Source organism: Anabas testudineus, chromosome 8 (assembly GCF_900324465.2).
Source record: "Anabas testudineus chromosome 8, fAnaTes1.2, whole genome shotgun sequence".
In the NCBI taxonomy this organism is placed as follows: Eukaryota; Metazoa; Chordata; class Actinopteri; order Anabantiformes; family Anabantidae; genus Anabas; species Anabas testudineus.
In genome coordinates, this window is record NC_046617.1 from 18,089,008 (window position 1) to 18,110,708 (window position 21,701).

At 40.8% G+C, this 21,701-nt stretch overlaps 1 protein-coding gene across 1 annotated transcript in view; it reads left to right on the plus strand.

Moving 5' to 3' along the window:
* Positions 1 to 21,445, plus strand: part of myo15aa (myosin XVAa) — a 43,864-nt gene extending 22,419 nt beyond the window's left edge. The window contains exons 13-65 of the mRNA XM_026354822.1: positions 1,017 to 1,075; positions 1,435 to 1,558; positions 1,654 to 1,749; positions 1,930 to 2,061; positions 2,150 to 2,275; positions 2,679 to 2,756; positions 2,880 to 3,037; positions 3,146 to 3,191; positions 3,313 to 3,437; positions 3,690 to 3,807; positions 4,084 to 4,259; positions 4,567 to 4,651; positions 4,740 to 4,793; positions 4,921 to 5,002; positions 5,152 to 5,282; positions 5,514 to 5,609; positions 5,862 to 6,097; positions 6,237 to 6,427; positions 7,035 to 7,107; positions 7,191 to 7,382; positions 7,483 to 7,598; positions 7,709 to 7,803; positions 9,199 to 9,334; positions 11,788 to 11,852; positions 12,035 to 12,172; positions 12,267 to 12,318; positions 12,634 to 12,787; positions 12,879 to 12,972; positions 13,068 to 13,188; positions 13,295 to 13,410; positions 13,494 to 13,553; positions 14,128 to 14,203; positions 14,336 to 14,451; positions 14,589 to 14,707; positions 14,848 to 14,989; positions 15,482 to 15,593; positions 15,714 to 15,788; positions 16,040 to 16,242; positions 16,536 to 16,657; positions 16,766 to 16,829; positions 16,952 to 17,024; positions 17,150 to 17,223; positions 17,388 to 17,470; positions 17,561 to 17,691; positions 17,788 to 17,882; positions 18,218 to 18,295; positions 18,494 to 18,590; positions 18,699 to 18,859; positions 19,034 to 19,167; positions 19,357 to 19,490; positions 19,590 to 19,723; positions 20,163 to 20,303; positions 20,438 to 21,445. Of these exons, the coding sequence (XP_026210607.1) occupies positions 1,017 to 1,075; positions 1,435 to 1,558; positions 1,654 to 1,749; positions 1,930 to 2,061; positions 2,150 to 2,275; positions 2,679 to 2,756; positions 2,880 to 3,037; positions 3,146 to 3,191; positions 3,313 to 3,437; positions 3,690 to 3,807; positions 4,084 to 4,259; positions 4,567 to 4,651; positions 4,740 to 4,793; positions 4,921 to 5,002; positions 5,152 to 5,282; positions 5,514 to 5,609; positions 5,862 to 6,097; positions 6,237 to 6,427; positions 7,035 to 7,107; positions 7,191 to 7,382; positions 7,483 to 7,598; positions 7,709 to 7,803; positions 9,199 to 9,334; positions 11,788 to 11,852; positions 12,035 to 12,172; positions 12,267 to 12,318; positions 12,634 to 12,787; positions 12,879 to 12,972; positions 13,068 to 13,188; positions 13,295 to 13,410; positions 13,494 to 13,553; positions 14,128 to 14,203; positions 14,336 to 14,451; positions 14,589 to 14,707; positions 14,848 to 14,989; positions 15,482 to 15,593; positions 15,714 to 15,788; positions 16,040 to 16,242; positions 16,536 to 16,657; positions 16,766 to 16,829; positions 16,952 to 17,024; positions 17,150 to 17,223; positions 17,388 to 17,470; positions 17,561 to 17,691; positions 17,788 to 17,882; positions 18,218 to 18,295; positions 18,494 to 18,590; positions 18,699 to 18,859; positions 19,034 to 19,167; positions 19,357 to 19,490; positions 19,590 to 19,723; positions 20,163 to 20,303; positions 20,438 to 20,539 (5,991 nt within the window). The 3' untranslated portion in view covers positions 20,540 to 21,445. The remainder of the gene's footprint in view (positions 1 to 1,016; positions 1,076 to 1,434; positions 1,559 to 1,653; positions 1,750 to 1,929; positions 2,062 to 2,149; positions 2,276 to 2,678; positions 2,757 to 2,879; positions 3,038 to 3,145; positions 3,192 to 3,312; positions 3,438 to 3,689; positions 3,808 to 4,083; positions 4,260 to 4,566; positions 4,652 to 4,739; positions 4,794 to 4,920; positions 5,003 to 5,151; positions 5,283 to 5,513; positions 5,610 to 5,861; positions 6,098 to 6,236; positions 6,428 to 7,034; positions 7,108 to 7,190; positions 7,383 to 7,482; positions 7,599 to 7,708; positions 7,804 to 9,198; positions 9,335 to 11,787; positions 11,853 to 12,034; positions 12,173 to 12,266; positions 12,319 to 12,633; positions 12,788 to 12,878; positions 12,973 to 13,067; positions 13,189 to 13,294; positions 13,411 to 13,493; positions 13,554 to 14,127; positions 14,204 to 14,335; positions 14,452 to 14,588; positions 14,708 to 14,847; positions 14,990 to 15,481; positions 15,594 to 15,713; positions 15,789 to 16,039; positions 16,243 to 16,535; positions 16,658 to 16,765; positions 16,830 to 16,951; positions 17,025 to 17,149; positions 17,224 to 17,387; positions 17,471 to 17,560; positions 17,692 to 17,787; positions 17,883 to 18,217; positions 18,296 to 18,493; positions 18,591 to 18,698; positions 18,860 to 19,033; positions 19,168 to 19,356; positions 19,491 to 19,589; positions 19,724 to 20,162; positions 20,304 to 20,437) is intronic.
* Positions 21,446 to 21,701: the final 256 nt, after the last annotated feature.

Consider the following 21,701-nt stretch of genomic DNA (forward strand, 5'->3'; position numbering starts at 1 on the left):
GTCGGAGGTCTATGATCGACTTTGTGGTTGTGTCATCTGACCTCCGACCATATGTCTTGGACACTCGGGTGAAGAGAGGGGCTGAGCTGTCAACTGATCACCACCTGGTGGTAAGTTGGATCCGATGGCGGAGGAGGGAGCGGGATAGACCTGGCAGACCCAAACGTATTGTGAGGGTCTGTTGGGAACGTCTGGTGGAACCCTCTGTCAGAGAGGTCTTCAACTCCCACCTCCGGGAGAGCTACAATCAGGTCCCGAGGGAGTCTGGAGACATTGAGTCCGAGTGGACCATGTTTTCCACCTCCATTGTCAATGCGGCTGTTCGGAGCTGTGGCCGTAGGGTCTCTGGTGCCTGTCGTGGCGGCAATCCCCGAACCCGGTGGTGGACACCGGAAGTAAGGGAAGCCGTCAAGCTGAAGAAGGAGTCTTATCAGGCCTGGTTGGCCTGTGGGACTCCTGATGCAGCTGATGGGTATCGGCAGGCCAAACGTGCCGCAGCCCGCGCGGTCGCAGAGGCAAAAACTCGGACCTGGGAAAAGTTCGGCGAGGCCATGGAGGAGGACTATCGGTCTGCCTCAAGGAAATTCTGGCAAACCGTCCGGCGCCTCAGAAGGGGAAAGCAGTTTCCCGCCAACACTGTTTACAGTGGAGGTGGGGAGTTGCTGACTTCGACTGGGGACGTTGTAGGACGGTGGAAGGAATACTTTGAGGATCTCCTCAACCCCGTTGACACGGCTTCTGTTGAGGAAGCAGAGGCTGGAGACTCGGAGGTTGATTCGTCCATTTCCCTGGTTGAAGTCACCGAGGTAGTCAGTAAGCTCCTCGGTGGCAAGGCACCAGGGGTGGATGAAATTCGCCCTGAGTACCTTAAGTCTCTGGATGTTGTAGGGCTGTCTTGGCTGACACGCCTTTGCAGCATCGCGTGGAGATCGGGGACAGTACCTCTGGACTGGCAGACCGGGGTGGTGGTTCCATAATGACTATCATGTTTTTAAACTTCCGTGTCTCCTCCACAGGAGACGATGAGGGACAAGATCTCCACTCCTCTGTCTGTGGAAAGTGCTGTTGATGCCAGGTGAGATGATAACAGAGCGGATATGTTTAAATATTTTCCTACTTATAAATTTATGTGTAACCTGATTTTTTTTTATAAATCAACATGAATCTGTGATAATATTCTGATAATCTCTTTAAATAGAAATTGAAGTGAGATCTTAAATTTTCCATTAACAAGCTGTTCGGTTAAATAAGTTAGAATTAATAGATTTTTTTTTCTCACACCATATTTATTTCTTACACATTCACTGTTCATGTAAACTTTCATAGTTTCTTTGGTTGTGTAAAGCTGCTTTGTGACAATGTCAATTGTAAAAAGCGCTATACAAATAAAATTGAATTGAATTTCTCACACACACCCAATTCTTTGTTCTCCAGAGATGCTGTTGCCAAGATCTTGTACTCGCTGCTCTTCCACTGGTTAACAGAGAGGATCAACGCTCAGGTTTACCCTCGCCAACACGTCACCTCCATCTCCATCCTGGACATTTATGGGTTCGAGGTAATTTTTCTTATAGGTTTATCCTCGACACAGATTCCACAATTATCCAACATCACTAAGAAAATGTGTGTGTGTATGTGTGTGTGTGGGAACAGGATTTGGCCTTCAACAGCTTTGAGCAGCTTTGCATTAATTATGCAAACGAGTACCTGCAGTTCTTCTTCAACAGGATCATATTCAGGGAAGAACAGGTGAGGCCATATCACACCTGCAGGGATGGTCACACGCTGACACACACTTTTCTGTAAAGCAAATACAAATTCAGACACATAAAAATATCTTATTTAGATCTGAAAATCGTAGTAAATGATTATTCACAGAGTTATTTGTGCATTGTGCTCACCATTTTATTGTATGTGATCCAAATGCAGGAGGAGTACAGCAGGGAACAGATCCCCTGGCAGGACATCCAATTTAACGACAACCAACCCTGCATCAACCTCATTGCAGCTAAACCTCATGGGATACTGAGGATCTTGGATGACCAGAGCTATTTCCCACAGGTGGGGAAATCAGAAACCTGAACCCTGAACACAATGACACGTGTGTTATACAACAGAATAAATTATTGTTCATTCAATTTGTTGCCAGGCGACAGACCACACTTTTCTCCAAAAGTGTCACTATCACCATGGCAGCAACCCTCTGTATCAGAAGCCAAAGATGCCCCTCCCCGAGTTCACCATCAAGCACTTTGCTGGTCAGGTCACCTACCAGGTACACAGCTCCTCACTGGCTCCTGTGAAGTCACAAAACTCACTTTTGGCTAGATGGTCGTCAAAAGAACTTATTTAATTGGCTGATCGTCAATCTTACTGTTAGCAGTTGATCTCTATGGTGTTTTTAACCTGACACTAAATGCGGTGTTCATCTACCTCACAAACAGATGATAGTCTTAGTTCTTAAAAGATTATTCATTTTAATTCCAAAGTTCTTTAAGGATAATGAAGCTAATTATACATATTTTTATAGTGACTAAAACCAACAGTGAATTGCATCTATAGATGTGGGGTCACAATATTTTTATAACATTTTTTTTCCAAGCTATAGTAAGTAGGAAAAAAAGAAAGGACCATCTGCTGATTCCTGACATATTGTCCGATCATTTGTGATGTTACAGGTTTATAAGTTCCTCGATAAAAACTACGACCAAGTCCGTCAGGATGTGTTGGACCTGTTTGTTCGGAGCAAGAACAAGGTGAGAGGAGCATCTGCACATCGACGCACATCGTCATATTTAAAGGCCTTATCAAATTCATGTCAACAGAATAATTAAACGTGTCAATCTTTTGAAACCGAGTGCATGCTTGTGTGTGTGTAGATGGTGTCAAACCTATTCCAGAGTCATGCAGAGGCCATGGGTCAGCAGCGAGGAGGTCATATGAGGAAGAGCAGCACAGTTACCAGAAAATACCAAGCTCCGACTGTCAGCAGCAAGTTCCAACAGTCTCTGATGGAACTGGTGGAGAAGATGGAGAGGTGAAGCAAAAAGGAGCTGGAGATATTTAGTGCAGTTGCTCTACATGAATAATTCATACATCAGTCAAAAAAATCAGCTGGTTATTGATGTCATTTCTTTTCTTTTAGGTGCAACCCTTTTTTCGTTCGCTGCATTAAGCCAAATAATATGAAGGTAGACTGTCAAACACTGACACTGATCATTTGCAGGCATGAGTTCAAATTTACCATAGATAATGACATTTAATAATATAAATGTGTTTACATATATTTATTTGCACTTTTGCTTTTCTCAGAAACCAGGTGTGTTTGAAGTTGAACTTGTGAGCAGCCAGCTGCGACACTCCGGTGTCCTGGAGACCATTAGGATCCGTAGAGAGGGATATCCTGTCAGAATGCCTTTCTACATCTTCCTGTTCAGGTAACATACACACAGCAGCAAAATGAGGAAAGGTATTCATCTCTGGTGGGATTCAGAGATTTTAAATCACTGGTCTTATGTTGGTTTTCTCTTCAATTTGTCATCCAGTGTCTTTTAATAATCCAATAAAAGTACCAGCAGTTTGTTTGACAATGATACAGTAGCTGAAAATCTGTAGACTGTTAATATTGAAATATAAATATCTTTGTTTCTTTTCTATGTGTGTTTTTTGCATGCATGTTTCACCTCAAGGTATAAGTCTTTGGTGGGGATACGAGATCTCCCGGCTGCAAATGGAGAGAACTGTGTGATAATGCTCAGCAAATTGTGCCCCCTCAGACCAGGAGCCTTCCATGTTGGAGTCACAAAGGTGAGATTCACTTATCTCGTGCTGACTGTTAACAACTCCAGCATTTAAGGGGTGTCATATTTTTTCATCGTCCACATGCACTTTTTTTTAATAACTTACCGTAGTTATTTTTTAACTACATCCTCCAAAATGACCAAACAGTTCAGGTCTTTAAAACAAAAGCTGAGCATTATGACCTACATGAAGATTCAAGTATTATTCAAGTATTGCATCAGTTAGGACTTGGTGTACCATATAGATAGCCAACCGAGTGTTTGTGTTATGTGGGACTTTCAGTTGTTTCTAAAGGAGGACATCTACCAGCTATTGGAGTGTAAACGGGAGCGCTCCCGTCACCTCGCCGCTCTCACCCTGCAGCGTTACACTCGCATGTTCTTCGTCAGGAAACGCTACGTGGCTTTCCGCAACAAGATCATCGGGCTGCAGGCTCAGTGTCGAGGCTTCCTCACAAGGTCAGCTTCTATGCTCCTATGCTTGTTCCATAACAGCCAGTGATGTAGTTGATTAGACAGTCAAGTATTCACTGTGGTACTGTTTACTATACGTTTACTATCTCCATTATACACTGTAGTAGTATATAATGTCAGAAAGAAAGAAGAAAATTTTCCTAACAACATCTTTATATTTTGCTGTTATTAAACATTAAAATATATTACATGACGCACATCCTGCTGTTGAGTCTGCATTTCCATGCACTCTACTACAGTGCTAATGGTACAATTCAATTTCAGTCCCTCAAATTCCCTTTCTGTCCTGCAGGAAGCGCTATGTGAAGATGAGGGAGAGTCTGGTCCGGTTCCGCTCTCTTGTCCATATGTATGTCAACCGCAAACAATATATCAAGGTACATGGAAGTGCTTTATCAAAGGATTATATTGTAAAAGAAAATTAGGAAATAGCACCAACTTGTTAGTTTACATTTTCTTCTGCAGATTAAGTTTGAAGCCCAGAGAAAAGCTGAGGAGGAGAGAAGGAGGAGAGAGATGGTAACCCTAATATCACATTCTCACAAGGAGCTTATTATTATTATTATTATACAGTAGGGTGCTCTTCTTGAACATGAGATACATCCATTGTCACTGTGCAAGTTTGTTAAAACCAATTACTTTTCAGGAGCTGACTAAGCGGGAGGTGGTGAATGTCACACACTTGGTGATCCCTGCAGAACTGGGTGCTTTGCTGCACTCTGCAGGAGGTGAGGAGATGTCTGTCTGTGCAATATGTGGTGAACATACAACATATTATTTATAAGCCAAATTACATCATGTAAAGAATTATTTGTTCAATGACAATTAGACTCCAGAATGCAGAGAGGTTGACTTGACCTTTTATGTCTTTCTCTAGTCAGGAGGGAGTTGCACTCAGACTGTTTGGCTCTGCTTCAGGCTCCTCATATCCAGGAAGAGGCTCAACTCACTCTTCCTCTGGACATAAACAACTACCCATTCTACCGCTATGTGCAGATCTACTTCAGGGTGAGAAGTGCAGCAATTTGTTGAAATAAGACAAACTAACTAAAATAATAGTACAAAAAACTGTGGTATATTAGAAAAGACAGTGTCATATATTTCTACATTTTATGTGGATACTTTTATGCATTACAACCAACAATTTGCTCATCATGGAAGCCCCGCTGTCCCCTTGTGTTAATCCAGTCTCAAGCAGATTTATTTTCACATTTATTTTATTCTTTTTTGTCACTGTAGGAACCAAAGTTTGGGATGTTGATGGCCCCTCTGGAGTCACCTCTGACGCGTTTAGAAGAGGACCTGAGGAGGGAGGCTCTGGAGCTCTTCAACATGGTAGGCTGACCTCTTGTTTAAAAAAAGGCAGCACTTTATACTGCAGCTTAGTAAAAATGAGATATTGGGAGGTAACATTTCAGAAATAAGATTACATGAGAGATAATATTTCAGTGGCACAGTTTCTGTGTAATGACAGTGACACAAAGCTGGAAAATGTGAAACTACCTGTTTCTACTTTCTACTTCTACTAATTTAAATGGAATATTTTACTTTAGAATTGAATAGTTTCACACAATTGGTTTTCTCCAGGTGTTGCGATTCATGGGGGATCCTCACCTGAATGGGGCACAGGAAAACATGTTTGGGAATTACATCATCCAAAGAGGTCTGATATCTCCAGGGATACGGGATGAGATCCTGGCTCAGGTCGTCAACCAGGTGTGGAGGAACATCAACACTGACAACGCTGAGAGAGGCTGGCTGCTGCTGCTGGCGTGTGTCTGCAGCTTCGCCCCATCACCCAAGATGGACAAATATCTACTGAAGTAAAAAAAAAAACATGTTGCTGTGGACAGCGATAATGATAAATACTGACAACATCTGCAGAACTGTTTACATGAAAGTGCCTTAGTACTCCCCCCCCAGTTAAAAGAATACTTTAAGATGTCCTCTTCTTTTTCCCAGGTTTGTATCGGACCACGCTCCTCCCGTTTGCCAGGCGCTACTGCAGCACAGACTCATTCAAGCCAATCAAAAGTCACAAATAGGCGCGGGCTCCGCCACAGAGACTGCACGGACCTATCCACTGTCGCTGCTGGAGTGGACGGCCAATAGGAAGAAGGCTAACATGGTGCTGCATGTGCACTGTTTTGATGGTGAGACAACAAACTGCACACATATTTACAAAATGTACTGCTTTTATTAAAAGCAGTACATTGTTTCCCTTTATATTCAGTTATCACATTATTTTCAAATGAGCAGCCTATTGGTACTTAGTATTTCAGTGTAAATTTCCCTCATTTGTATAATTTTTCTTTAGTGTTTCCATGGACAGTGCTTCCTCGTTGAGTTGCACTGGACGGGTAGCGACAAAAAAGACTATAGAATCTATTCATGCCCAGTTTTACCAGAAACACACAAACTCAGCTGTTCCAATCAAAACGTCTTTCAGTAGTCATGTAAGCGACCGACTGTTGTTTTAATATAGAGTTGACAGATTGTAACCCTACACTTTAATTAAGTACATACCTCAAAGAAAGAAAAAAGAATTGCGTGGCAGAGACCGTTGGCATCGCCTTTATGTGTGGGATCGATTACAGCCCTGATCATTGATTATTCATTGCCAGTCAGGCTCAAATGATAGGCTCTCTGTTTTGAATTGCGTAATTTATTAGATTTTGCATTTCAACATTAAATAATTTCAAAAACAGAGTGAAAAGAACCATTTTTTTGTTTTTTTAATTCATTTATTTGTCCCTGTAGGAGGGTCATTCCTGTGTCCGGTCCATTCCTGGACGAGCGGAGAGGATTTAGCAGGACACATCCTGCGCCACAGGTGTTGAAAATATACACTCATTTTTTTACTGTAAAAAATCCACACATTAGTACCACAGGTACTTGAATTGTATGGTTTTGCAGGGGAGTCTCTGACTGGTGGAGAGGGAGTTCGATTTTGATGAAGGAGCACGGCCAGTGGGTGGAGTTAGCAGGTCACGACTACATGATGGACTTGATTGCAGACCTGGAGCTTCCGCCTGAGTTCCCAAAGCAGAAGAGCTACTTCATCATCAGCACTGATAACCCAGCGAGAGTCAGAGCTAATGCCAGCCTGTCAGTACACAAACACAAGCATGTCCAAATACTTGAAATATACATAGTACAGCCGATAACTGACTTCAAAACAATTATTTCTCCTTTCCTCTTCTCTTAGTGCTTTGTTTGGCAGTGGCTTTGACTCAGATGAGGAGCTCGCTCCATTCTATCCTATTAGCAGCAGCAGCAGACAAGCCAACAGCCTGCCTGACTCTGATGGTTACTACAGTCATGGTACATGCACCTAAATATATTCAAAACGCATATATTTGTGCAAATACATTTATTTTTAAGTAGCAAATCTATAGTGTATAAAGCCAGTCTTCTCTCTGCCTTATGTCCAGTGGAGTCGGACGCATTTAGTGATGGTCAGACTCAAAGAGGAATGGACCGTTACCTGGACAGTCTGTTTGACCCAGTGCTCTCAGACAGCAGCATAGTGAGTACTCTCATCTACAGTTTACTGCACAACCACTGCTGCCTTAAAAATAATTTAAACTGTAATAATAATAAAAATAATTAATATGAACAAAGATTAAAGATGTGTTGACAGTACAGGTGGGAAGCTTCTCACCCAGTTAACATTACAAAAAATTGTTTCATGAAGATCCTGCTCTTTCCTTAAAATACACCAGACACCGGACATACCCCAGATGTGATTTATTGATGCAAAAACCCATAAAGCATGTCAAACACAGAATTAAACAGTAACACCCAGATGGTGTTATAAATGTGTGAGGATTATTACTGGACCTTTTGAGAAGTTTTTCATTACATTTACCAGGCAAAACTCGATAATGCTGGGTAACGGAAAAAACCTACCTGTATATACAAACAAGACAAAGTACAAATGATGTTGTTTCTGCTGAATAGACACTCCTGTATTGTGATTGATAGAAATTACAGATTGAGGAATTCATTATGGTATCAGACTGTTTTTTGTACCAATCTACACATAAACGTAACTCACATCACATCAAACTGAACATCTATTCATCAGACAAAACAAACAATTTGAAAAAATCTAAATTTTTACTTTCATTTATTTATTTTACATTTTATACATTAATCAACTGGGATTAATAATAAATAAAGGAAACTTTTGATAGTTTAAAAACACCCCCCCCCCCACATGCTCTTTCATTTGAGTGCGAATAGACGTGGAGTGTTGACGGATGGGTGGAACATGTGATCCACTGCTTCTGTTTGTGTATGAATGGAGCAGAGAGGGAGGGATGATTGGGTTACTGAGCGACCTACCGTATTTGACTATAGCATCAGGCACACACATGCCTTCTGCAGCTCTCTCTCTGGATTTACTGACTCATCAACAACAACAAGATCCTGGCAAAGGACCACAAACAAGGTCTAGAAATTTAAGTATGCTTATCGGCACAAATCCCAATTTCAAATTAAAACAACATAAATATCTATATCCTGTGTCAAATTAGTGTCAATCATCCCTTGTTCAGAATTTCTTCCATGTTGGTTTCAATATTTGAAATAACTCAAAAATTTGAGCATCTTCAGGTGGGACTTTTACTTGTAGCTGCTAATCTCACCGTTATACAAATACGGTTCCTGCTGAATTTAGATGTAGACGGTGACTGTGTGTGTGTGTGTGTGTGTGTGTTGGAGCTTCTTTTCTAGTGTGTACGGTACTTCCTGGGGTGTATTTGATTCCTAACCACTCACTTAGAGAAGCTCTGAACCAACACAATACGACACACTCCCTGTCTCTTGCTCCCATAGTCTAAAAACATCTTGTCTGCAGCTTCATGTCTGTCAAACTGCACTGTCTCACCATCATTACCGGCTTCTCTCTGCCGACCAGGACATGGAGAAGACTGGAAGTTTGTCTGCAAGGATGAAGGGAGGAGGAGGTGTAGGCATCCCAGGAGGAGAAAGAGGAGAGGGGGAAAGCCATACAGCCCCCAGTCGGCCTTTTCCACCAGGAATCCATCCTGGAGGTAAAACAGATGTTTGTGTGGTGTTGCATGCTGCATTCTGCATTCTCTGCCTTTTGTTTTTGCCTCACTGTTTGTCCATTTCTCCTTCCCTCTGCACTGACATCAATAATTCAGCTTGTTCTAAATGGGTCCTAAATCGGTCATTAGTGTCGTGCAGACAAATGGTTTTGACTTCATTCCCACTTTAGAGTTTCCCAGTAACTATATTTATATCTACTCTTCTAAGGCAATTATTCATATGAGGTAAAATAATCAGTAAAATAAAAATAATTTTTAAAATGACACACGAGTCGACAAAAATCAGAAAGACATACAAAAATTATACAAGTAACATTATCATGGAATGTAGTTAAGTACAATACAAACAAAAGATGAACAATTATAAAATCAAATGATATATAATAGAATAATTTCATACATGTAATTACTGTAGTTCTATAATATTTGTGGTTTTAAAGCAGCTTAGTGACACTAAACAGTCCTGAAGTGTAAAGGTTCAGGTGTACAGTTCACCAACCTTCATTTGTCCCTTATAGTTCAGGCTGTAAGAAGCAGTCTGACCTCATAGATAATGCATAGACAGCCATTCACCGTAACCACAGGCGACACCTTTAATGAACTGCCTCTTGTATAGGCACCTGTCAGTCTCGTTCTCTCTCGTGCTACACTTACTACTCTTCCCCTTAAATCTTCCTCCTGGTAAATGTGTCATTGCTGTTTGTGTCTCACAGTCACAAATTTAACCATTTCTAGTAAATTGTTATTACCCATTACTCTGTTTTTACCATTTGAACTTTATCAGTGTTGATGTTTTGTATCACCTTCAATACCATGGGTACTGTTGTTAAATTTCTAATCTCTGATCTCGCTCTGATGCACAATGTTCAGTAGCAGTAGTGATGACAGTAACACAGAGAAAAAGGGACAAAGGGAGTCATTGCTAATTGTCATAAAGACCATGTGAAATGGTGGATTCACATGGTGGATTCACAGACGTTGCTGCTCTGGATGTTACCTGACATTTGATAACCTTGTATGAAAGGCTTATTGTATTTATCCAGTGCTGATATTTAAAGGTAACCTTTGGGATTTTTGACCACTTGATTTGAGTTGATTTTGCTTTGGTTTTCTTTTAGTATTTATTTAGTTTGATCATTTAAAACATCCAACATCTAGCATGTTATGCAGACTGTTACATTTTTACTTCTTGCAGTAATGTGTGAACATCCGTCATAGTCTAACTAACTAGTTATTGTAGTATTTAACCCTAATTGACATATTAATGCACACACATCATGAATATACAGTACAATATGTCCATCCATACAACCATTAAAATACACTTTATGTGGTAAACTTCCTAAATTGGTGCATGTACTTTTGTTTAATCTGGTTATGGTGAAGTGCTTCCCAGAATAACCACTAAATCCAGTTCAAAGCAGGAGTCCTGGAAGTGACACGGCTCCTAACTTTTAATAACCCTCTTCCCTACCTGCTGCTTCTCAAGCTGTGCCAGTGCTTCCAGTAGCAGGAGGAATGATGCCACCTATCCCTGCCATGCCAATCCCCTCCCACCACCACCACCACGAACACTATCAACAACAGCAGCAGCAGCAGCAACAACAGCAGCAACAGCAGCAACCGCAGCAGCAGCAACAGCAACAGCAACAATATCACCAATACAACCGTCCCCAACACCTGCACCGCCAGCAGACTCCTCCTACCTCCACTCCTGCCACACGTGTAGCACCCACCCCGTCACCCACACGTGCACCTGCCTCTGCTTCTGCGGCTGATGGAGATGCTGATGTGGCATCCCACATCACTGGTGTCCCCAGTCTCCCGGTCACACCTGTATTTCCAGGCCCGCCTGTGATGACAGGTGTGCCAGGTACAAAAAAACCTGGGTGTTCAGTTGGTTTTTCAGCATGTTTGGCCTGAAAAGCATGTGGGCATGGTGGAATTACAATAAATGCATTTATGTTAGATGTTCTTCCAGTTTTATTGTGTATTGGCAACCGGACGTGTTTTCTTGTCTTTTACAGCAGGTTGTCTCTTTAGCTTTCTGTGCTCCATGTTCAGTGTGGTACACACCATGACTCCAAAACATGCACAGTGACCACTTTTCACCCTTTAAATAGGAAGACTGGCTGATTACTAATAGGTGTGAAGTCACAGGACAAACTTTAGTTTAGCATGTCTCTATGGTCAAATCTTTTCTAGGGGTACCATAATTTTTATCCAGCCCAGTTTTATAAGTTTATTTTGCTTCTATTAAACCACAACTCAAAACCAATGTCTGATTTTCTGAGTTCATTTTTAGTCATTTTTTTTAATTTAGTAATAGTACTTTTGTCAGTTTTAGGTTATTTCCGTGACCTTTGTGGTTTTTCTCACTTTAACAGAAGGATACCAACAATTCTTTTCACATCTGTATGTTCCTACTTCTCCAGGTTCAGAGCATGCAGTACTGACTCAACAGCAACAGGCCATTATCAACCAGCAAGCTATGATTCTGGTTTGTCATAATAGTTTTTTTCAACAATAATGTTAATGCTGCTGTTTATTGTCTGCATAAATAAGGTAAATTTTGTGCATTAACATGATAGTTATGCTTTTGTTGGAGTGGTGTTGGTAGATATATATTTATATATATATATAACATTTGTGTGTGTGTGTGTGTGTGTGTGTGTGTCACAGGCACAGCAGATGACCATGCAGGCCATTGCTATCCAGCAGCAGATGTTGTCCTCCTTCCCTCCTGTTGCTCCAGCCCCTCAGTCTCCACCATCACAGCATCACATTTACTCTCAGCAACACTCTTACACACCCAGCCCAGTGAGTACATACTGTACAGAATACCCCTACAGTGCCAGTGTGTGTACAAGACAGAATCACAAACCGAGCTCTATCACTTGATGTTTCTCCACAGACCAAAGACAGCAAAGACAAGCAACGTCCTGCTGCTGTTCAGCAAAAAATGAGTATGTATTACACTGACACCTAAAAAACACTGGACTAAGAGAGTTGTGTTACTGTTTAGCTTTTAGCCTTCAGCTTTAATTATACTAAATTGTTGTTTGGCACCAAATGTTCCTTTGAACTAAAAGTCAGCTTCATAAAGTGCCTCAGTGGAAGATTCCTAGGTGTTATTTTCATGTCTCTACATTATCCCACGTCAGTAAATCAATCAGTGCTCAGTCTGTGAATCCTTAATTCACCACTGCAGAACATTTAAAATGATATAACTTCTAAAATGTATTTCAAAACAAAATAATAAAAGTTAAATTAACTATCAGGTCCGACCCGAGGCCCTTCTTCTCCTCCTGAGGATGTGATCCAATCCACTGCAAATAACACTGAGCGACTGGAGCCCAGTCATGACATCAAAGACATCATCAAACACCACCAACCTGCAGGCACAACAACATCTACTGGACCTCCCACACCCAGGTAACACACACATACATACAGTACACACATTTCTAACTCTGTTGGACTAAAAGGAAACAATTATTTGCTCTTAATGCTTTAATGTGTGTAGAAAAGGGGATGGGAAAATGTTTACAAAGAAGCCGGATCCTCATGACGAAGCCATGGAGATCCTTAAAGACCAGATGGCCAACCCACCACAACCGGTACTGAACCTCCCACCTAATTTCCATCTAAATTAGCACTCACACATACACATGCGCTAACTGAATTACTTTGTGACATTTATTTCACACCTCAGTCACAGAGGAAGTCTCAGTCTTCCCAACATAAACACGAGGGAACTGTTAAGGTTACCAAGAGCACCAAGTCTCGTCCTGCTGGTCCGTCTAACTCCAACATAACTCCAGCTCCTCCTCCAGGTGCACTTTTCACATCAAAAAAATAAAGCCATCAATAATAAACAGCAGAATGGTTGTAATTTTAAATTGTAAATTTTGGCTCATTTTATTTATTGTTTGTGTCCAGTCTCAAGGGAACTGCCAATAGAGGAGGAGGTCATCCAGACTCAACTCCACAGCAGGACCAGTGATGAATATTACACTTACTCCAACGTTCCCTGGAAGCTCTACATGAGAAAAGAGGTGCAAGTCATGAAAACAAACATAATTTCCAGTCATCATATTCTCTATTTTTGTCTTAAATAAATATTTTGTTGTGTTTACAGGTTTTTTATCCTAAAGAGACCTTCAACAATCCACTGATTCTGGACTTGATCTTTAGACAGGTTGTTTTACATGCTCATCCTTTATTTACATTTACCTAAATTTACTTATTTTTGTATGTATATATATATATATACACACACACGCACACACACACACACACACACCAAAACAATATGTAGTATGTAGATAAACACAAACGGCAAACTCTGATTGCAGTAAAGGAAAGTTTTAATCACAATGCCAAACCAAGACCACAGTTTTATTGTTGGTAATCTTAGAACCATTTATAAATGTCAGTAGGAAAATATTGCTCAATTTCCAGCACTGAAATGTTTTGACATTTCCATCAGCGTTGGCGTTGTTGGCTCGTCACAGCCCGGCAAAAAGAGAGATTTACTGCAGGGTTAAAAGACGAACAACAACATAATGAATGCTAAATTGGGTCCTGTCACATCCGGTGTAAACTGAACACAGAAGGTCAGATAAAGAACAGAATTTCAACAGAAAGGAGGTGGCAGTGTAATGCTCTGGGGCTGCTTTCCTGTTTCAGGACCATAGCAACATCAAGGATTAAACTTTTCGTTACTTTATGTTGTTTAGCTTTATTTATCTAATTTAGTGTGTGCTCTGCAGGTCGTGCACGACACCTTCTCGGAGGCTTGCATTCGCATCACTCAGGAAGAGAGACAGAAGATGAAAGATCTATTTGGTAAAAGAAAAATATCCTCTCCCAAAAACAACTTTTGTGCTCATAGACCCCAGACAGTTTCCTCCTCTACTTTAATTAAGCTTTTATTTAACACATAAGTTGCAGGATTGATAACTGTTGTGTCTTTGTCAGCGGAGAACAAGGTGGATCCAATTTCAGGAACACATGATGAGAATGTGAAGAAGAAAGTTGTCGCCATGGCCAGAGACTCATGGGAGATCTACTTCTCCCGCCTCTTCCCAGCTTCTGTGAGTTCTTAAGTCTTTTTGAATATGATAAATTCTTCATGCGACCTGTGGGATTTTAACAGACTCTTACCTACAACTTGCAAATTTTCAATTCTCAGTTCCTAGTTTTGCTATGTTATGTTGTGTTTGTGTTTCAGGGAAGTGTCGGGACAGGAGTACAGGTGCTGTCTGTTTCTCATAAAGGCATCAAGCTGCTGAAGATGGTGAGAAGCAGCTCTACTGCTTCAGATTACTTCAGAGTACTGAGGCCTTACAGGTAAAATAGCTTTGTTGATTTATTTTATTCAAATTACATTCAGAGAAATGCTCAGTCAGAAGGTCTTTCTCAGATTATCTGTGCTATTCTGTGTCTCTTTCTCTGTAACTTCCTGATTTTGCAAATCGCTTCCTTCCCAGCTACTCGGACATCCTGTTTGTGTCCATTCCATCTAATAATATGTTGGAGTTCAACCTTATCAGCGAGAAGCTGATCCTGTTCTCCGCCAAGGCCCCACAGGTCAAACACATGATCGACCACTTCCTCACAGAGCTCAAAAAGGTCAGAGGGCCTCTCTGTGTGCATGTGTGGTTTTTGTAGGTTTGCTTGATTTATTTATTGAACTGTAGGTGGAAAATAACAACTGCAATAACAAAACCATATGTCTGAGAGATACAACTAAAAAATACAGGTAAAGGTAAAAAATAAGGTAAAAATTGATGATTGTGCTTGTGCTAAACCTGTGCTAAGCTGCAAATGTAAAATATAGTGGTTATGCAACATAAGCAATATCTTGCAAGCAACAACAGAAAAATAGATTAACAGGAATAGATCACATCTCGATTTTACACCTGAGCTTATTTTAACAGGTGTTTAACTGCACACAGTAGGAGGACTCAGAGACAGAATATTTAAGAAATTATACGACAGTTTGAGTGAGAGTCCTAATATTGGCATCTTTATTTGTTTATTTTTAATTCTAAAACGAAAATGTATTATTTTAATTTATATGATATAGGTGTAAGGCAATTTAACATGTCATGTCTGTGTCAGGATTCAGAATATGTGGTGGCGGTACGGAACTGCATCACAGAAGACAGGACTCTGCTTAACTTCCACAAAGGAGACATCATCAGACTACAGCACAGGGATGGGCTGGAGGCCGGTGAGACACACAGAACTGGAATCGTTCTGTGAGACATGCAGTGTGCCTTAGATTGATGCCGTTTCATGCTGTGTTTGTGCATGCGCCCACATGTATGTGTGTGTGTGTGTTTGTGTTCAGGCAAATATTACGGCTGCATAGTGAGGAAGAAGGTCATGCTTCTGGAAGAGTTGAAGAGAGACACTGCTGAGTTTGGTGAGTTTAACAGTTCTGAGTCTCTGTCATGTCTGTGTTATTGGTTTGAGTTTGTTTTCAGTAAGTCAGGCTTTTTTATTTGCTATTTTCATTTTCTTTAATGGATTAACAAACTTTTTAGTTTTTCTACCATGTTTGTGTTTCACATGTGACAGTTTGTGTGTGTTTCTAACAGTTCATGTGTGTCTGTGTTTGCATTCAACCTCTCAGTAACTGTACATAACTCATGGCATTTGTGGGTGTTCATTTAGGTTGGCGGTTCGGGGCTGTGTACGGAAAGTCTGGAGTGTTTCCCACCGACTATGTCCGTCCTGTGGCTGCTCCAGACTTTTTGGTTCTCCCTGCTGAGCGTGTGGAGCCTAGAGACAGACACGGACGAGTTGCCGCCTCTGCTGCTGTCGCCGTTGCAATGGGCTCAGCGGTAGCCGCCCATGAGCTCGATCTCTCCACAGAGGTGCAAACCACAATCTTGTCTACTCACATTACAGCAGGATTTATTTTCAAACTCTATTCCAGCAATGAAACATGATCACTAGAGATTTACATTAGATTAGGTATGTGAATGAAGCTAAATAACAGGCCAGCTCACGTTTAGCATGAATAATACCCTTACATTATGGTTCGGGCTGCTGTTAACACAGCATACAATGAAATGTTTTAGAATGCAGAAATGTAAATAGTTAGATATTTACATTCTTCTTCAATTGACACTGTTTCTTCTCTGGTGGCTCCATGTGCGTGTATCAGGTGGTAAATGATATATATGGGGACGGTCTGAGCGTCGAACTGGACGAGCTGCCTCTCCATGGAGAATACCACATGGCTGAGTTTGCTAAGAAGTACTTCAGAGAGGCACAGAGGAACAGGAGGTCTCACACACACAGAGACAAACACTCCCAAAATGATCTGTTCTCCCAGCTACAAAAATTGGCATGCATACACAAACATTACTGAGTGCTTCCTGTTTCTGTCCACAGTGATCAGAAAGCCAAAAAAGGGAAGGAGGTCAGGGATCCTACTGACATGATCAAGTTTTCCAAGGTAAAACTTTTACAATACAATAGTACAATCGTGAGCTAGGATCCACCTACAGTATCTACCTTATTTCAACAGCATTTTTAATTTCAACATATTTCTTTCTTGTTGCATGTTTGTGTCCCCAGTCTCCGATCCAGGAGTCTCTGATCGACTTCTCAGACAGCGGGATGAACAGAGTGGCTGCTGACATCTTCTTAGGTGAGAGAAGGGTAAAAGAAAGACATAGAAAGATGAGGAGAGGAGGGTAAAGAAGTCGTCAGTGGCTATTGATAACTGATTTCATTTGTGTCCATGCTTTTCCATGTTTTCTGATTGTCTTCCAGCTGTAATGAAGTTTATGGGAGACTTCCCACTGAAAGGCCAGACTGAGCAAGACCTGGTCGCCACTATACTGAAGGTACACGCACAAAAACACATTAAAAGATGACGATAACGAGCGAACAGGCTGTCCTACATGTAATGTATTTGAATAAATATAAGTAAAATTTGTAAATGTGTCAAGTAGGACTGAAACAAACACCAGTAGGTGTGTGTGTTTGTGTTCATGAATTAATCTTTTAGTTAAGTGGCGATCATGGGCTGATAAAGGATGAAGCCTACTGCCAGGTGATGAAGCAAGTCACTGCCAACACCAGCTCCAAACCGTAAGACTCCTCAGTATTTTCTATCAAAAGCTGGAACTGAGAACTTAGTTGCTTCCTGCATAGTGAAATGGGAGTGTGTGTTTTGTGTAGGGACAGTTGTCAGAGAGGATGGAGGCTGCTCTACATCCTGACAGCTTTTCATCGCTGCTCTGATGTTATGAAGCCGTTCCTGCTGAAGTTTCTCCAGGACGCCTGTGCCGGCCCCGGGGTGCAGTACCAAGGTAGGAAAGAAGGATACAGCAATCATCAATCCATGACCACCGCCCCGGCCTTTTTTCTTAGTGATGTGTTATTTTTGTGTTAATTTCTTGTTGCAGGTATTGCCAATGCATGTGAACAGAATCTGAGGAGGACCTTTCAGTATGGTGGCCGTGTTCAGTATCCTAACAGCATGGAACTTAAAGCTATGCTGGTTCGTCTCTAATTCTACCTAAATGACTTAAAAATGTGTTTAAAAAAGTACAAATATACACCAAACTAAACTGGAAACCAAACCTTATAAGGTTATACTTAAATTATTCTACAGAACAGAGTACACCTATTGTCAGTATCTGAAATATGAACTGATTACAAATTGTCCGTTTAATACAATTTCATTTGTTTAGGCCAAAGTCCAAGAAGAAGAATCGTTTAGAAAAACACAAATAGTGATTCAGCTATTTAAGGCATCTCTTGTGTTTAAGAACTGTTTTCCTGCTCTCACAGTCTAAATATTATGTTTCCCTCTGATTGGTTGTTTGTGTGCAGGCTGGGCGGAGCTCCAAGAGACAGCTATTCTTACTGCCAGGTGGGATCGAGAGGCACTTAAAAATCAAGACGTGCTCTGTAAGTCAGACACAAACATCATCTTGGGAAACAAAGCAATACTGCACAGAAGACAAGTATTGTGCAGCTATGTGTTGCCTTCTTAGATCAAACAGTGAGCTGTCACAGAGGCAAAGACTGTAGCTGTAGCTGACACATTGTCTTATACATAGAAAGTACAGCATTGTTCACTTATTGTGAATTGGTTTTTCCTTTCAGGTTGCTTTGGATGTCATTGAGGAGCTTTGCTATGAGATGGGACTGCACAGAGTGGAGGCGCTGGATGAATATGCCATCTTTTTGGTCACACACAGAGGTACACACTGATCTAGTTTGTCATAACAAAGATATAACAATACAAAACTTTTGATATATAGAAACACACTATAGGTAAGGAGATGATAACTAAAGTGTGTCTGTGTAGGTCAGAATGTGCGTCCCCTGAACAAGAGGGAGTATATCCTGGACATAGCTACAGAGGCAGAGCCAGTGGACGCCAACTACAGTCTGTGGTTCAGAAGAGTCATATGGAGTCTGGCTCTTAAACTTGATAATGAACTTTATGTCACCATGCACTATAACCAGGTAGAAATCTACTGGATGAGAGGAAGAACAGCTGATGATTCTATGTTGCATTTATAGATGATAACACCATTCATTCATTCATATATAGATATTAACTCTGAAGTCTTCATAGCACAATGGCTGACCTGTGTCCCCCTCAGTTGCCAAGTATAGACTTTTGTCTGTATTTTCAAGGTGTTGCCAGACTACCTGAAGGCCTTGCTGAGTGTGGTTCCTCAGGGTAAAGCCAGTGAACAACATCTGCAGCAGATTGCCAGGCTGGCTGCCCTACAGCATCGTGCCAAGGACACCATCTACCTGCCGACCCTGTAAATATGAACCATCTCTCCAAGTCATGACAGTACCAAGAATACTTATTTAGTCCTCTAACTACTATTAAACCCACAGATATGCAAATACAGGGTGTTCATCACAAGTGTGTGCAGTAAACAGTTAATATGTATACAACCTCTAATGTACACCTGGTTTGCTTGTTGTGTGTGTTTGTGTGGTTTTAGCCGTGAGGTGCAGGAGAGTGTCCCCCCTCAGTTCTACAGCAAACAGGGTTCACAGCATTGGCTCAATATGACAGTTCAACACATGCAGCAGGTCCAGCCCTTAAACCCAAACCAGGCCCGTGCACAGTTCCTTGGTAAGACCACAGCAAACTTCCGTTCAAAGCTTCTACTGCTACTCTGGGCTTGAATGTGCAGGCACCTTCATGTTCTTCTGTTTTTTTTTTTTTGTCCAGGTCTGGTCAGTGCCTTCCCCATGTTCGGTTCCTCTTTCTTCTACATCCAGAGTTCGAGCTCTGTATCCATCCACGCCCCCTGCATCCTTGCTGTAAATCTGAATGGGCTGCAGTTTCTTAACAAGGATACACATGTATGTTACAGACACACACTCACAATTACACACACAGGGTGCATCATACCCAGCATTCACTCAACATAAATCCTGTCTGTGTAGTGTGGCAAAGTAACAAAGTGATGGCTCCCTCTAGTGGTTTTGTTGTTTCGTTGTGCGTCTATGCATTTGACTTTGCATATCTACATATCCATATGTCAGTGTACATGCACTCAGTTAGGAGTATATCAGCTATAACTGATGCACTCTAATAAAGCATTTAAAAAAATCCTCTGAGGTGATAATATTCAGTTTTTGTTCAACACTTCTCATAGGAAGAATCTAGTGCAAACTATTATAGCCTGCATTAGTTTTAGCTAGGCTATTTGTTAGTTTTAGTTTGTGTGTACATTATTAGCATGTTTATTCAGGTGTGTATCCATCCATATATTTGGTTTTGGGTCCTTGTTGTGACTAGGAGACCATGGTGCGTTTCCCTCTGAAGGAAATCCAGTCAACTCGCACCCAGAGACCAACTTCAGGCTCCAGTTACCCGTACGTGGAGATCATGATCGGAGACCTGCTTAACCAGCGCATCACGCAGCTGCAGCTGGAGCAGGTATGTGACAGTAGATAAGAGGTTAAAGATACAGTATGCCCCTTTTGTTATGCATAAATCAACCAGCAATGCTTAATACTCACATTATGTGTCTAAATATTTCAGTATATGTTTGTGTGTCTGTGTGATTCCAGGGCCTGGAGTTGTGTCGAGTTATTGCCATGCACATGGAGAACATGGTGTCAGTCAGAGAAAAGAGACTCACCCTGCCACCAAGTGAAATCACCCTGTTATAGCACAAACACGCACATGCACACACAGAGGAATCAAAGTTTATGCCTTATAAATGTATCTACCTCTATTTTACAAATAGGATATTTTATAGTTAAAGAAAAAGTTTCTGCTAATGTGATAAATGTGAAAAAGGTTCATTTCAGAAGGGTAGCAGCTAATTTTCATCATGAACACATCAAATCATCTAATCAAATATCATTTAGTCAATGAATCACTTACTTTACAGAAAACATAAATAGTAACAACAACAGTACAAACCAACAAATCTTCTGGTTACACTCAGAGAGAACTAACAACAAAACAGTCTGTTTGTGAACCTTTTGTTTAAAAATGACTTAATTAAGTTATCAAAACTGTTGCCAATTAATTTTTCTGTTGACTAATAGTTTAATTGACTAATTGATTGATCAGTGAGTTTTCTGTGCACGACACATGCTCAGTGCTGAATGGACCTGTAGCTTCCATCTGTGAAATGCATGTACAGGACGTGTCTGTGAAATGTAATGAGACAAACAAGAGTCAATGTCTTAATCATTTCTGCCATCGCTGCTACAACAATGGATAAAATGTCTTTAATTAACTTTAACCTCCCCACTTCAGAGGATTAATATGATTTGATTTGCTTCTTGGGCAACACTGAATTAAAATAGTTGTGGTCTTGCTCTAAATGAGCGTAAAAACCGCTGCCTAGTGAATAATTAGCAGATTATTAAGATTATCTTACCATCAATTTAGCTTGTGGCTGCTTGTAATGTGACATAATACATGATTTAGTCCGAGATCCAAAAATAGCTTGAACTACATTTAAAATTAAATTAAATGGAGGACAGCAACAGGCCACAAATTCAATACATTTTCTTATTGTTTTCCCTGCCATGATTTAAATATATAAAAAATAGAAGATATCTATTTGGTGAATCTAATTTTACACATAAAGCTGTAGGCCACATTACTGAAGTCTTTGCACTATGATTTATATGATAGATTATACACTGTATATATATTTTGTAACTACCTGCTGTACATACAGTAAGTAATGTGGAAGAGGAAAATGCTGTACATTAAATTTATGTTTGTAGCACAAAGTATTCTGGTGTGAATCTTTGTTTAATCAGCAACACGTACATAAATATTTACAATAAACATATATCTAAAGATAGAGAA